General features: G+C 52.6%; 2 protein-coding genes across 6 annotated transcripts in view; one reads left to right on the plus strand and one right to left on the minus strand.

Annotated features, from left to right (window-relative positions):
- LOC119566955 overlaps window positions 1-15,225 on the minus strand; it is a 37,250-nt gene that overhangs the window by 17,452 nt on the left and 4,573 nt on the right. Inside the window, exons 1-3 of one of the 2 annotated variants that reach the window (XM_037907449.2) lie at window positions 5,382-5,636; window positions 3,109-3,209; window positions 553-709 (exon numbers count right to left, since the gene is read on the minus strand). In XM_037907449.2, coding sequence (XP_037763377.1) covers window positions 553-709; window positions 3,109-3,209; window positions 5,382-5,636 — 513 coding nt within the window. Of the gene's footprint in view, window positions 1-552; window positions 710-3,108; window positions 3,210-5,381; window positions 5,637-15,225 lie in introns of those variants that run through there. The other variant, XM_043552744.1, reaches the window with a different exon arrangement.
- Window positions 4,445-8,870, plus strand: PIGC (phosphatidylinositol glycan anchor biosynthesis class C). Of its 4 annotated transcripts, XM_043552743.1 has the most exons (3): window positions 4,493-4,595; window positions 6,937-6,994; window positions 7,175-8,870. In XM_043552743.1, the coding sequence occupies exon 3, from the start codon at window positions 7,403-7,405 to the stop codon at window positions 8,294-8,296; it is 894 nt and encodes a 297-aa protein (XP_043408678.1). In that variant the 5' UTR covers window positions 4,493-4,595; window positions 6,937-6,994; window positions 7,175-7,402; the 3' UTR covers window positions 8,297-8,870. The 4 variants fall into 4 exon arrangements, with proteins under 4 accessions (XP_037763374.1, XP_043408678.1, XP_037763376.1 ...); XM_037907446.2 differs by lacking the exon at window positions 6,937-6,994 and having other exon boundaries at window positions 4,445-4,595; XM_037907448.2 differs by lacking the exons at window positions 4,493-4,595; window positions 6,937-6,994 and adding an exon at window positions 4,796-4,954.

The raw sequence follows: 15,225 nt of genomic DNA on the forward strand, positions 1-15,225 counted from the left end.
AGCACTGAGTCAGATCTGGTATGATTCAAACCTGGGAAATCTAATCCAAGCCGGATGCTTGCACCACTGAGTTTGGCCTTCCAGGCAGGGGCCAATTAAAGGGGGAACCTCAATCAAAAGTCAAGATCTGATCCACAGGTGCAGGAAATGGCTCCTTTACTCCACTCAGATCCTGTCCCATTGCTTGTGAAGGAAGGGGGGAAGTGAAAAGGAGGTGACTGTCTATCCCAGTGCTCCAGTGTGGGAAGATGAGGGGCAGCGGGGAAAGAGAAATAGACAGAGACATTCATAATCTTATGGGCTTTAGAGGTGGAAGAGCCCTAATAGGCCACATTCATCTCTGGCGGAACTGCCTGAGTCTATTAGTTACTCTAGGCGTGATCTGGCCCACCAGGCCCTCTTGTGTCCCTCCTGACAGTGTGGGACTGCCCCCTACACTATGACCTAGTGCTTTATATAATTACATCCGAGACTACACTTAATTGCCTGCTTTTCACCACCTGGAGCACACCCGGCTCTCCAGTAACACAGCTTGAGAGATTGCGCTTTTACCCTCTGGTTCTTTCGAGAGCCACAGCTCTGCTTGCAGGGAGAAGTCATCAGACAGCTCGTTTTGCGCGGAGGTGCTCCCAGGGCTGAGGGTCTGAATCCTGGTGGGTTGTAGCTTTCCCTTAAAAACAGGTCTCTACTCTTGGCCAAGGACGACTCCCTTCAGGAAATGAAATAAACAAGAGTGAGGATTGTTAGCACAGCCGGGATCACCGCAGTTTGTCCTGTTGTTTCCATGGCCAGAATTGCGGCTGTCGCTCCCTCAGTGCCCACATTTTCCTGCCAGCTCATGACAAACAAGGCAACCATAAAATCTGTCTTAGGAGAGCCAAGGCAGTTTTTCCCCCACGCTGTCACTGGGATTACACCCTCTCTGGCCAACTGCCTCCCCATCACTGAACCCTGAGAGCCTCCTACGGGTCATCTGCCAGGATGCTTCTGACAACAAGCATGGGGCTGCTCTTCAGCCACTCAGTGCCTCTGTCCCCCCACCTCTCCGCTGACTGGCACACTTGGGGACAGGATCCAGAGCTCAGTGCTTCCTAAACCTCACAAGACTCTGAGCTATAATGGGAAGCTTCAGCTGGCATAGAACGGGGTTGCCCGCTTGAAGCCAAACTCTGCTAAGTGTGCAGAACTCCCAGATAGCAAGGGTGAAAAATTAGGATGGGGCGGGGGGAATAGGCGCCTATATAAGACAAAGCCCCAAGTATTGGGACTGTCCCTATAAAATCGGGACATCTGGTCACCCTAGCAGAACTTCACTGTCTCACTGGGAGCTGGATCTGTACAGCAGAGGGCACAGCTGTCATTCATACTCAGCCGTTCTTTTTGCAAGCAAAGCATTAGACCTGTATTACACAGGCCTCCATCTGTCTATGAAGAGGTGCTCTGAGTCCATCTCTCCATCTTCCATTCTGACAGGTGAGGTCAGCCAAGGAGCTCTCCTAGGCAGTCCCGAGACCAGAACATATGAGCTAGAGGTGGACTTTTCTCAGTGAGGCCACCTCCACTCTAGAACTCACCCCCTCTGGTAGTCCCAAAGCATTCATTGACCTTCACAGGACACTTCAAGGCATCTTTGGTTCTCTAGGCTTGTGCATGAGGCTGGCTCGAACGCGAAGGGGTTTTTGGGAGCTCTCATTAGTTCCTATTGTGGCTCTTTAGTTATGGGCTAATTGATGTAGGATTTTTAAATATGTGCATCTTATAACAAGACACAACAAACCCTGCCCCAGGCAGACCCTGCTTTTTGGCACTCATTGTGCAAGCTTTTCCCGGCAACAGACTGGTTCTCCATTGTGGGGTAGGGGAATCCCACTGAATAGGGCTGAACTGGGGCCCATCACAAAACTCCGATCAACGACTAGAGTGCCCGTCACTAACGACTAGAGTGCCCCTCACTCCGGCCTGGAGTGTGAGCATGTGCAGTCAACAGCCCAGCCAAGGGCCGCATCTGGCAGGTAACGAGCCAGTGACACACCCAGTGAGCAGGAAAGCGCCTTATCCTAGCAGAGTGTCTCCTGAAACGTGCACTGTGCACTTGCTCCCTGTTTTGCTGTCACCCATGGAAACGGTATTGCACTTCTTAGGGCTCATTTTGACTGCACTGGTCCCTTACAGGGTGTCGGTGGAGACTGGGGAAGTGTGCACAGCTGCTGCCTTTGCCATAATTGCTTTGTGGGGAAAGGAATTCAGAGCCAGCTCCTCTTCTGGAGTAAATCGCCGCTGAAGTTAGATTTCCACTAGCAGAGGATCTGGCCTTCCAGTCTCAGGAACCTTTCAGCAGCACTAAATCCTCCTTCTCCATCAGTCTCTCCACCTCAGCTTCATTCCTCACCTGTCCCCTCACCCTCTTCTCCCCTACCCTATCACCCTCACCCCCCTTCCCTTCAATGTCCCCCCTCTCTTCCCTTTTCTTTCCATTTGGCTTATCCCCCCGTCCTCAAAAAAATCATGGAACTAACATGACAACACATAGACTCAGCGTCACAGGGTTGAAGGCCAGAAGGGACCCACCCCCTGATTATCTAGCTTGACCTTCTATAGATCATAGGCCACCAACGCCACCCAGCACCGCACAACCCAACCACTGAAATTCGACCAAAATATTACAGCCCACAAGTGATCGGACTGTTGTGAGCTGCAGGCAGAGAACAGGAAGGACTGAGGTGAACTCAAATCCAAGGCCCCTGTAGTAGCAGGGAATTGGTTAGGTGAGACATGCCCAGATAATCCTGGCAAGCAATCAGTGCCCCACGCTGCAGAGGAAGGCACAAAACCCCCAAGGTCACTGGCAATCTGAGCTGGGGGGTATCCTTCCCAATCCTATGTATGGTGATCTGTTCTACTCCTTCCCCGACCCTGGGTCTGTCTGATCTATTTGTCAGGGCTTTGGGGCAGGGGCTGCCAGCTACTCAATGCTCAGACAGTGCCCAACACAAGGGGTCCCAGGTTTTGGTGAGTCCTTAGGCCCTAGCATAATGAACAGGATTAATAACGATACATGATTGCTTTAAGAACAAACTAACGCTCCTCAAACCCAGCCAAGAACGCTACCTTCTAGCGGGCTTGCCTGGGCTATGCGAGGAGCTGCTCTCCTTGCTGAGCTGCCAGGTGGTAGCAGGATCTGGAATGCGGTCGATAGTTATAACAGGAACCTAGAAAGAAATGAGAGTGGCTCATCTCCAGTCATTGCAGCACCTGCTGTATTAAACCTGATGGACTACCCAGCACTGCGCTCCAATGCTATCTATACACCACTGGCAGCCACAGGCATTGACACTTTGCACCCACAGCGTTAGGTAGGTGACTAGATTTTGCCTCCACCTCTGGGTCATTGGTTGGAGATGCAGAGGAGTTCGAGGCCAAGCAGAGCTTCTACTTTGATACCATACGAGTTCTGAGCACCAAGCAATTGTAGGTCCGTCTCCTGGCAGGAAGAACCTAAGAAGCACTTGGACAAGTGGGTGCATACTCCTGCTTCAGTGATAAAGCAGGTTGTATTCACTTTCGGCCAGACTCTGCTACCCATACTCATGTCAAGTATCACCTCGCTGCTTAGGTACTACTCTCAGAGTAAGGTGCTACTTGATGTAAGGACGGCAGAATCGGGATTTAAACAATACACATCCTCACACCCAGCAATGCTTATTTCTTATGGTAAATAGCTGGAGGTTCTACTGAAAAACAGCCAGGGCACGCAGAGCTGGATTCAAAGGGGCAGGGGGTGGCCACATACCAAGCTCCCTGGGTAAAGCGGGTCAGAAATTGGAATTTCTGTTTCCTGGGAAAGTTTGGAATCTCAACATTTGTTATTATTACTGTTCCCATTAAACCAGGTTTTTGAAAGAATTCCTTTTGGGTCACGTGAAATGTTTTGTTTCAACAACCTCAACTTCGGACTATTTATTTCGGGTTTATATGATTTTTTTAAATTTTTTTTTATAGTTTCTACTCAAAAATCAAAACAGTCTGTTCTGACCAAACGCTGTGTTGTGATTTTTGTCCAAAACCAAATTTCACGGAAATCAACACGGTCCGTTGGGACGTTTTGAGTCTGACAAAGCGGCATTTCCAGATGGAAGAAAACACTCCATCGGAAACGTTTCCACCAGCTCTGCTCCCCGGGGGGCAGCTGGCATGGGAGCAGGCTGCTTGGGGCGACCCTGGATATTACGGATTTATCCGATCTCCTGGGGGTGACCAGACCAGATATTAGGGGCTTTGTTTTAGATACACAATTATTACACCCCCCCTCCCCGCAAAATAAAAGTGTCCTGATTTTTCACACTCTCTATCTGCCCCACCCTCCCCCATCTCCGGCCCTGGTCCAGCCCCACGCACTAGCATCCCCGACAGCAAGGCGCTCCCCGTCCCCCGCTCCCTGCCCGCGCAGGCTGGCGTGTCTCGCTGCAGAGCCGGCCGCGCGCGGGCCAGCAGGGGGCAGCCCCCGCGCGCTGACAGGCTCAGGCCCTGCCTACATGGCGGAGGCAGAGTCACCCCCCGCGCAGACAGGAAGCGGCTCCCCAGCGACCCAGGCCCAGGTACCGCACCCCGATTCCTTCCCTGCCGGGGCCCAGCCGCGCTGCCCGCTCGGGGATTGCAGCGGGGCTGCCCCGTGCCCGGGGGGCGCAGAGCGGGGGCCGCTCGCCGCGGGGCGCTGCTGGCGGCAAAGCCCGCGGCTCGGGGCAGCGGGAGCGGGGAGCCCAGCACGGCCCCCTGCGGGGCCAGCTTCCGCTAGGCGGAGCCGGGGGCGGCAGCAGACGGCGGGGCTCGCCGCGGGCTCGGCTTAAGCCGCGTCCGGCAACTGGAGGAAGGGAAGTGGCAGGGTCGGGTCCCGGCCCTGCCTGCTGCCCGAGCTCCGCTGGGGGCGCGCTGTGTCTCCGCCCCGCGTGTCTGACCGGTGCACCCCCCGCCCGCCTGCAGCCCCCGACCTGGGCACCCCCCGCCCCGCCTACAGCCCCCGACCTGGGCACCCCCAGCCCCGCACGCTCTAACCTGTGTACAGCCCCGCCCGCACCCCTCCCCGATCTGTACCGACCCCGACAGCCCCGCCTGCACCCCGATCTGTACAGCCCCCACCCTACAGCACTAACCCGTACAGCCCCGCCCACACCCCTCCCCGATCTGTACAGCCCCCACCTCACAGCACTGACCCCTACAGCCCCACCTACACCCCGATCTGTACAGCGCCCACCCCACAGCACTGACCCCTACAGTCCTGCCTACACCCCTCCCCGACCTGTAAAGCCCCCACCCCACAGGACTGACCCCTACAGCCCACCTACACCCCCTCTGTTCAGCCCCCACCCCACAGCACTGACCCCTACCTGAGATCCGGCTGGGAGTCCCTTGAGCTGTTTGTTCCTGGGCTGAGGCAGGGTGTTCTCAGCACAGGGCTCAGAATTTAACCCAGGCCACTTGCTCTGCCCAAGCACAGAGTTGGTAATCTTTGGGGCATGTTGCTTTCCTTGGGGCTTTCCTTGAGCGGGGAATAGGCTCAACTTCTGAGAGCTGTTCTCAATCCTGCAATGAGCTCCCTTCATCTGGTCTCCATGGGGCACTGTGCTGGCACAGAGATCCATCCAAACAGCGCTCAGTGCAAACCTGGGGCCTTAGCGGGCAAACTTCAGAGATATAATGGTCCCTGCACCCAAGGCCTCGCTACACTCCTACAAGGTAACAGTGAGTCCTTGGAGTGTTTCATCCACCAGCCCTTTCCAAAACAGGATCAGATTTCTATTTCGGTCTCAATCATGAGTTCCGTAATATTTACAGTCAAGAAAAATTCCTCTTTGCCAGTAGTGTATAGATATTTTCACTCTCTTTTCAAAATGGAAAGAATCAGGTGAAATTTGGCCAAGAAAAGTTTTTCATTTAAAAAAAAAACCAGGGATTTCCCCATTTATATAAAGCCATTCCTGCAGCCTGGGGAACGCCCAGCATTGCAGCGCTGTGCTAGGGCATGAGAACCTAAACCATTCATTTCTGCTGAAAGACGAGAAATCTGATGGGTGAAATCCTGGCTCCCTTGAAGTTAATGTTAAAACTCCCACTGCTGTCAGTGCAGTCAGCTTTTCCTCAGTGTGTGTAAGAGAGTCGCTGTCCAGAGTTCACTTGGACTTAGGACATTGGGACAAAAAAGATACAGGAATAAGTCATCAGGGCCAATGTTCCCTCTAATTTTTTACGTCCATGTGTGGAATGAATTTTGTGATGTGCACCAATATGGAGGTGATGTGTGGCAAGGGTGGGAGCGAGGGATTCAGAGTGCGGGAGGGGGCTCAGGGCTGGTGTGGAAGGGGTGAGGGCTCTGGGGTGGGGCCAGGGATGAGAGGTTTGGGGTGCAGATGGGGGCTTAGGGCTTGGGCAGAGGGTCTCGGTGGGGTGGGGGGTGAGGGCTCTGGGGTGCAGGCTGCCTTGGGGCTGCAACGGGGAGAGAGGACTCCCCCCAGCCCTCTCTCACCACAGCAGCTCGGGGCACCTCTCCCCTGCTGCACGGCCACGCAGCTTAGAGGGAACTTAGATCAGGGTTTGAATTTTACCCTTTTTAGTAAAGGATTCCCATCTACTCTGTAGAGGGGCACAACAGACCCAGTCTTACTCCAGGCAGGGGCTGCTTGGCTCCTTTGCCTCTGGCTAACTTCCTTCCCCACCATCTGTACTGCAGCAGCGCATGGCACAGACATGGGGCTCGGCTGCACGACGGTGCTAGGACCCAGAGCTCTCCATGCAATTCTCTCTGCAGTCACTGCCCGGTAGCTAGCTTGGTATTTGGTTCTGCTCAGAGGGATTAAGGGACTTGCTCGAGGTTGCACGGGCTTGGGATGGAGCTGGGAACAGAACCCAGGAATGCTGACTCTTAGGTCTCTGTTCTATCTGTAGTTACCAGAAAAAGCACCCGAAGATGCTCATATGACAGAAGCCATCTGGCAAGTAGCATGTGAGAGAGTCCAAGGGACTTGAATGTTGCTGCCCTAAGAGCAGCAATAGCTTATTCTGTGCAAGGTCTCCTGCTTTCCTCAGAGTTCCCGGGCCTTGCCTGGGGATCAGAGTTCAGTCATTGAATCTCTGGTCTGCATTGCCCAGCAGTTGAGTGATTCGTTGTGTGTTTGTTTTCTAGGAGCTGGCAGGGCTCTGCACAGAACGAAGAGGTCACTCTCAGCCCCAGCCTGATGCGCAGAGCTCTGAGTGCTTTGTGACGAGCCCTTCTCGGAGGAGGGGACCTACAGAAACCTTCCACTTGTGCACTCCTGGAGAATGAGCCCTCCCCTGCGTGTGGCTCTCCCAAGTCTGTGTGAGGGGATTTCACTCCAAGAGGCTGCTGACGCAGCAGGGCTGTGCTGGGAGAATGGTCTGTGCCCAGGTGGAAGCGAGCCCTAGGAAGCACTGGCAGAAGGTGCTGTATGAAAGGCAGCCCTTCCCAGATAACTATGTGGACCACCGGTTCCTGGAAGAGCTGCGGAAGAACATCTATGCCCGCAAGTACCAGTATTGGGCAGTGGTGTTTGAGTCCGGGGTGGTGATCCAACAGCTGTGCAGCGTCTGCGTCTTCGTCGTCATCTGGTGGTACATGGATGATGGGCTGCTGACCCCACAGTGGCTGTTCGGGGCTGGCCTGGCCTCTTCCCTGATTGGCTACATCCTGTTTGATGTCATAGACTTGGGGGTGGGGAGGAAGGAGAGCGGTCGGACCTGGTGGGCGGACCTGAAGAGCACCCTGGTGTTCATAGCTTTCACCTACGGCTTCTCCCCAGTGCTGAAGACCCTGACAGAGTCGATCAGCACAGACACCATCTACGCCATGTCGGTCCTTATGCTCCTGGGGCACCTGATCTTCTTTGACTATGGGGCCAATGCCGCCATCGTCTCCAGCACGCTGTCCCTCAACATGGCCATCTTCGCCTCTGTGTGCTTGGCCTCCCGGCTGCCCCGCTCCCTGCACACCTTCGCCATGGTCACCTTTGCCATCCAGATCTTTGCCCTGTGGCCCATGCTGCAGAAGAAGCTCAAAGCGCGGACACCCCGCTGCTATGTGGGGGTGACCCTGCTCTTCGCCCTGTCTGCACTGGCCGGGCTGTTGACCATCTCGGGCGTCGCTGCCCTTCTCTTCGCCCTTCTGTTGATCTCCATTTCATGCCTGTGTCCTTATTGCCTCATCCGGCTGCAGCTGCTCAAAGACAACATTCATGGGCCTTGGGATGAAGCTGAAATCAAGGACGACCTCTCCAGGTTCCTCATGTAGACTCATCCAGGACACACGGCGGGCGGGCAGGACCCCACTGGTGCTATCGGAACAAAGACTTCTGCATTGGAGACGATCTCCTGCGTGACGGAATCTCAGAGAAGTTGTGGGGGAGGTTGCAGTGTTATAACAGAGCCTCTTCTCCCAGAGTGAGACAAACTGCTTGGTACATACTGGGAACTTTTGTCTCCCCAGTGTCTACGTGTATCGTTCTCGCTCATTAATACTAGCTGAGCTCCCACCGTGGAAGCCTGGCAAGAGCACAAGTAGACAGAGGACTGTAGGCAGATGCCACCATTTTATCCACCACATCACCTGCTCAGAGCAGGTCTCCATGATGTACATGGCACTTAATGCCAACTATAGGGCAAGAGCGTCTTCTCCTCACTAGCGCTGCTGTTGGCTCTGCTGCTTGGGAAGCTGAATTAAGGGTAGCATTAGTGGGGAATGTTTTAGCCAAAGTTTACTGGTGGAGATGAGGCCCACTGGACTTGCTGGGTATTTGGAGAGCCGCTTTCAAAATCTCTTTGGCAAGCTGGACTTTCTGGCTATTAAAAGCATCCAATCCCTCAAACCTCCCTGCCTTTGTCATTCTTCTGTGAAACAGTCCAGCGGGAGCAGCACGGGGGGGCGGCTGATGGGGCAGGCAGATCAGATCCAGGGGTTGTATTTTGTCAAAGGGCAGAGTTTTCATTTCTTAGTTCAGAGGTGCCACCGCAGGAGCAGGAGTGTGGGGCGGATCAGGAGTGGGAATGCAGGATACCTGACTGTGCATTGGAAGGCCCTGTGTTTGCTCCCATTCCAGTGTTGCGTGGGATTTCTATGTGTCACTGTAACACAACCAGTGAGAAACTCAAGCAGAGCATCCTGGCTTTATCTCCCTGCAGCTTGCAAAGCTGTCGGGTCCGATGTGTGTCCGGAAACATCCCCAGGTTCTTATTGTGATGGCATCTTCCCTTCTCTGGCTGATGTAGCGCTGGGTATTTCCGCTAACAGACAGGCACAAGCAGAGGAAGGGGATTCTTTGCCAAAGGCTTCCAGCAACACTCTGGCGAGCCAGCTCAGTCTGCTTGGCTGGAACACAAGATGATGGATGTGCCTGAATTTTCTGGCCTTATCGTGCTGCTCCCCTTTGAGTCCAGTCCATTACCGACTGACTCAGCTGCAGCTGTGGCTAGTGCTGTCTCCTTCCCACGAGAGCAAGACAGTTCCGCTGTAGCAGCTCTGAGAGGCCGCTCCTTTCGCACCTCTGTGCTCTGCAGGACTGTTGGTTCCCAGTACGCTTCAGCAGGGATTGCTCGCTCTCTCTGTCAGATCCGAGAGCTGGATTCTTGATCAGCACGGAAGGGTTTTGTGCGTTCATTCAGGGAGAGGCTTAGTTTAAATCATGGTCATGGGTGTGACTCGCCCGGCACCACAGATGGGTTTGTTTCATGCTGCTCATCCATGCACTCTTGCTCTGAGTTGTGAGCTGCTCCATCAGCGATCCCTGGCAGTGATCCCTGCACTGGACAGGTTGGGGCTCAGCACTCACCCTCTGGAACAGCTGTTCCCGCTAGCGCTCTGAATCCTGCTGGTTACTTCAGTGCTAGGACAGCGTGGCGGGGAGGGAAGGGCACGAAGAAGAGACTGAGGAGTCAAACAGCAAGAGGGGATTGGTGAAACGGCTCAGCTGTACAGATAAACCCCAGCCTCACTCAGCGTGCAAGGTTGCCTCCTGTACCCATACAGCACCATGGAAACAATTATTACAATAGCGTCTAGGGGCCCATTGTGCCATTGTACGTACATAGTGAGACAGTCGCTGCCTTAAAGAGCTCAGCGTAAATAGATTAGCCGGACAGAAGGGGATGATAATACATCCTGTTCTACATCTCCAGAATGGAGGCACAAGTGTCCTGCCCACGGGTCTCAGAGGGAAGAATTGAATCCAACGCTCCTGATCTCAGTCCAGTGCCTTACCCATGAAACCATCCATCCCCTCACCAAACAGCCAACTAGTTTTGGACCACTACCAACCAGCAGCCTGCCCTGGCATGGAGGGCAGCTGCCAGATGCACTCAGACCCAGAGGAAGTAGCTAACTTAGAGCCCAGCTCCTTGGGCTCTTATATGGGGAAGTGGCTGCACAGCCACTGATTTGGCCTAGGACTGGGGGAAGGAGTGAGCCAAGGATGAACCCGAGGCTGTGTCTGCACTACGAGCTAAGGGTCTGATTGCCCCGCTCAAGTCTGCGTCCTCACACTCTTAGCTAACCTGAGTATAAATAGCAGTGTAGTCACAGTACTAGCACAGGGGGCACTGTTTACACAAGCAGGGGCTCACACCCTAGTTCACAGTGTAGACATAGCCTTTGGAGGAGTAGCTGTCACACTGAGGAAGAGAGGGAATTCCATCTGGAAGGGGCAGTATGGGGGAAGGCATGAAGACAAGAGGAGCATTAGGAAGGGAGATGCGTACAATGATCACAGGGCGAGGAGGGAATAGCATGCAATTCTTCCTAAGCTCTCTGGCTCATAGAAGCAGAATGGTGTAGAAAGGAGCACAGCCCATGCTACTACAATAGCAGCAGGACCAATGCACAGAGGAGCTATGAGAGGAGAGGGCTGTGCGAAGGAAAACAGCTCACCTCCATCATGTTACTGTCAGAAGAGCTAGGAGTGCAAAGAGCAAAGGTAACCCAATGTGCAGCCAGCAGATGGTGCTCCTCACAAACCATTCTGGCCACATAAAGCAGCAGCCGCTGACACAGGCTGCTTTGATTAAATGCACTTCTGTCCCTAAATGCTAATTGCATCCAGGTCACCATTCCTCAGTGCCCTGGCTGTAAGAGCAGAGATAACCGCTTCTGGGGAAGAACTAAGCCAGACAGATTCCTAAGGAGCAAAAAACTCGTTTTCAGGCTAACATACCCAGCAAAGTACAACTGAGGAGAAAAGAAGCCACACTTCTGTGGCTACATTGTATTAGCTCCACCCAGAGGGAATGGCTTAGTTGTGTAAGCCACGGATGTGCAACACCCAGACTCACTGGAACCACGGTGTGAAATCCCAACAGGGTTGACTCTGCAGGGTGTGGAGCCCTGCTGGTTTGGTGGAGTCTCTGTAACTTGAAGTCTTTCAGTCAAGATTTGAGGACTTCAGTGGGTCAGCCAGAGGTTATGGGCCTATTACAGGTGTGGGTGGGCGAGGTTCTTTGCCCTGTGGTGCACAGGAGGTCAGACTAGATCAGGGGTTCTCAGACTTCATTGCGCCACAACCCCCTTCCGACAACAAACATTACTACATGACCCCAAGAGGGGGGATCGAACCCTGAGCCTGCCCAAGCCCTGCTGCCTTGGGTGGGGGTGGGGGACAAAGCTGAACCCCAGGGCTGTAACCTGAGCCCTGCTATCTGGGGCTGTAGCCCTTGGGCTTCGACCCCGGGCAGTGGGGCTTAATCTTCACTTCGGCCCTGGACCCCAGCAAGTCTAACACCAGCCCTGGTGACCCCATTAAAATGGGGTTGTGACCCACTTTGGGGTTCCAACCCAAGTTTGAAAATAGCTGGACTAGATCACAATGGTCCCATCTGGCCCTAAAGTCTGTGGGTTTGTCTATGCTGCAATGAAAGCCCAGGGCTAGTAGAACTTGAGTTAGCAGACCCTGGGTTTGTTAACCTAGGGCTCGAGCGTCTACGCTGCATTATGCAGGCCCGAGTCCAAGCTCCCATATCCCAGACTTCCGAGCACCCTTCCAAAATATGGCCACCCTACCCCTTTGTTGGTGGTGCTGTGTGGGAAAACTTGACTGTCCACCAAACTTGACTGTACAGAGGACAAAGAAAGTCAGCTCATGGGCTTGTGGGATACTTTTGGCAGGCTGCCAGAGCACAAATCCATTGTGGCTGTGTCTACATGGCAGAGCAATAGGGCTTGAACTCTGGGTCCTGGCTTGACTCTGGCTCAGATCCTCCACTCCTGGTGGGTCTTGGGACTTTGGGTCTGAACCCTGGGTTAGCATGATTTGCATGTGGATGGGGGTTAGGCTTGAGCCTGAGTTTGAACCCTGGGCTTACATTGCAGTGTAGACATACCGTCTGAGCCTTTGCCCTTCATTCTGCCAAGGTAGATAAATGGGAGCTCCCTGCAGTTGGTGAGTGTAGGGAACTTCCAGAGAAGACCTGAGATTCTGAGTTTGCTTTGCTTGCATATTGAGGACCTGTTGGGCCAATCTCTAAGAGCGTTGGCTGGATTTGGCTCTGAGGTCTTTGCCCAAAGCTCTCGTTTCCCCCCGCAGTTCCTCTACACGTTGTTTTGCACTCTTTAGCTGCCTCAGAGGTGATTGTGTGAATATGGGCTATAAAGTGCTTTGGGCTCTAAGAAGTTATAGAAAGGGTTAAAAAAGGGACAATGGCAACATTGACACTCCCATCAATCCTCCACCCCATATTAAAAATTAAAAACAACACCTGAAACAGAAACAAATCAACCAGCCCCACTCCCTCCCCCCTCAATATTCCAAGCAGCATTTGTACATTGAAAAGCAGTGCCAGAGACTCCAGGAAGTCCCCAATGGACTTGGCTATTGCTAGGGATTTTACATGGAAGGTGTTCAGGAACTACAGTGGTGGGTGGCCCAGCCATAGAGGAGAATGGGGTTATGGGACAAATAAACTAAATCTCCCATGAGGCACTGTGGCAGCATATCAAATGGAACTATTTTGATTTTTGGCCAAAGTACTTGGTGTTTTTGATGAAAAAGAAATACCCGTTTCCCACAGAAAGCAGATACTTCCTTAAAAAAATGTGTGTAGACAAAAACCTAATTTTCAGTCCATGGTTTCTACAGAAATTTTTTGACCCATTCTACTTTATAATCTTTTTAAATTATAGTTTTAAACTAACACTTAGTCATATTTTAAACCCTTCTGGTTTCTCATCCTGTGCTGTTAGACACATTTTAAGGCACGTAGTTTTACTGGACACACCAAAAATAGCCCAAATAATGTTTAAAAAGACAATTTCAAATAGTTTTTCTATGACCTGTAGCGATTCCATGATGGTGCAGGGAGGTATGAAGAGTCACTCAGCACTCGCATGGGTGATCAGTAGGACTTGTGCTGTCAAACCTTGACATCACCCCCAAACTACCTTAGACACCCTCCCCCCGCCCACGCACACACACTTTGCTTCCCTTCTCTCACACGGTAGTTGGCAAATTGTTGCGAGCCGGGATGTTTTATGATGTTTTCGACAAGTCAACTGGTCAGCTAGACACACGAGAGAGGCTGCGGGGAAGAGCGTGATGGCGTTCCCAGCTCTCTCATGCATTCTCACCTCATGCAGATAGCTTGTGACCTCTTCAGAAAGGCATGAGACACAGCAGAGAGAAGTTTATTACTGCATCATAAGACACGAACAGCTATACCCAGATCAGGTCAAGCCAGGGTCCTAGGACTATTGGAATGGTACTGAACGGCAGGCGACACTGCCACAGCCAGCTTTAGGGCCCAGAGAGGTGGAATCACACCCGGCATCTAGGTTGCCCCAGCCCAACCCCTTAGCTCCGCAACACACACCTCAGCGGCACTAGCACAAAGGCAGGTGTGAGGCTGCGAGTGAGTTGCATTACCCCAGCTTGGGACTGCCCACGCTAACTGCTATCAGGGAGGCTGAAGTTCTGGTGGATCAGGGCTCAGCTCAGACAACTCCTGGCTGTGTCAGTGTGCCGCAGTTCATTAGTGTGCTGAGCCCCATGGACAGACGGTGCTCTGGATGTGGCTCATATCATTACCTTCCTCGACAGAGGAGCCAACACCTCCAGCGCACCCCTTAAAGCACCCAACGAGCAGACCGTTCTACTGAGCGTCCGGCCGTCTCTCTCCTTGTGCGCTGTAGCAATAGGGACTGCTGCGATGGAAACAGGGTCTTTGTGTGCAAGCTGTGTGAACCTCACCTGGTCCTACACAACGTTTGTGACACCACAGAAGGGAAGGAATTATCTGACCAAATGGGCGCCGAGGAGCCCGGCTGCCAACAGGAGTTTTGCTACTTATTCCAAGGACAGCATGGCCATTCTTCATAAGTTTAGGTGAGGAATAAGCAGCAGGCGCATACGACTGAACTAAGGTCCTGATCCAAAACGCATGGCCGCAACAGGAGTCTTTCCATTGATTTCAGTGGGCATTGGATCAGGCCCTAAGATACCACAGTTGAAAATCTCCCTAGTCTGAGTGAAGTGCTGATAGGCTCAGAAGTGAGACTAAAAGTGGCATGATGGAATGCCACTGCCTCAGGGACATCAGATCAAATGTGATCAGTTGATAAATGAGAAGATGTTTGTTCCCCTTCCCCCATCCTGCCTAGCTGCCAGCGCTGCAGCTGCAGTCGGATCAGCAAGTCTTTCTGGGGGCTTTCTGGCTTGCACACCCGTACTACTAATAAAACCCTGCAGTTAGGGAACGCTGAATTCTGGATTGTGCACAAGATATAGCAGTCTATAGCAGTTCATACAAAATACAATATAACGTTTCTCTTAATTTTTCATCTGTGATTAGGTCAACCCAGCAGAGCTAGAAGGGCGTCCTTTCCATGCACGTATTGGCTAAGCAGATAACATCAGGCAGGAGGAATGTGCTGGGAATCTATATGAGAGGAGACAAAAACATCTGTGGGTTGTGACCTGATTCAGATGGCTTTTAGCAAAATCTGTCAGAGCGCATGCCTGCTTTCAAATGAGATAGGAACATGGTGGCTTGGGGCAATGATATTTTATTCCCAGAAAAGATTTATTTGAAGAGTAGGATGACAGAAGATCACAGGGATGGCGAATCCCTATGCTACAGGATTGTAAATCTGTGCTTTTATTAGTCTATCAAGTGTGGAGATTCTTAAAACGACAAACAATACAAATTGAAGAATAAGGCCCAAATCCCCAAAAGCTGTTAGGC

The sequence above is a fragment of the Chelonia mydas genome, chromosome 8 (assembly GCF_015237465.2).
Source record: "Chelonia mydas isolate rCheMyd1 chromosome 8, rCheMyd1.pri.v2, whole genome shotgun sequence".
In the NCBI taxonomy this organism is placed as follows: domain Eukaryota; kingdom Metazoa; phylum Chordata; order Testudines; family Cheloniidae; genus Chelonia; species Chelonia mydas.

Coding starts and splice junctions, on each gene's coding strand:
- PIGC (XM_037907446.2), top strand. CDS start 7,403: ATGGTCTGTGCCCAGGTGGAAGCGAGCCCTAGGAAGCACTGGCAGAAG.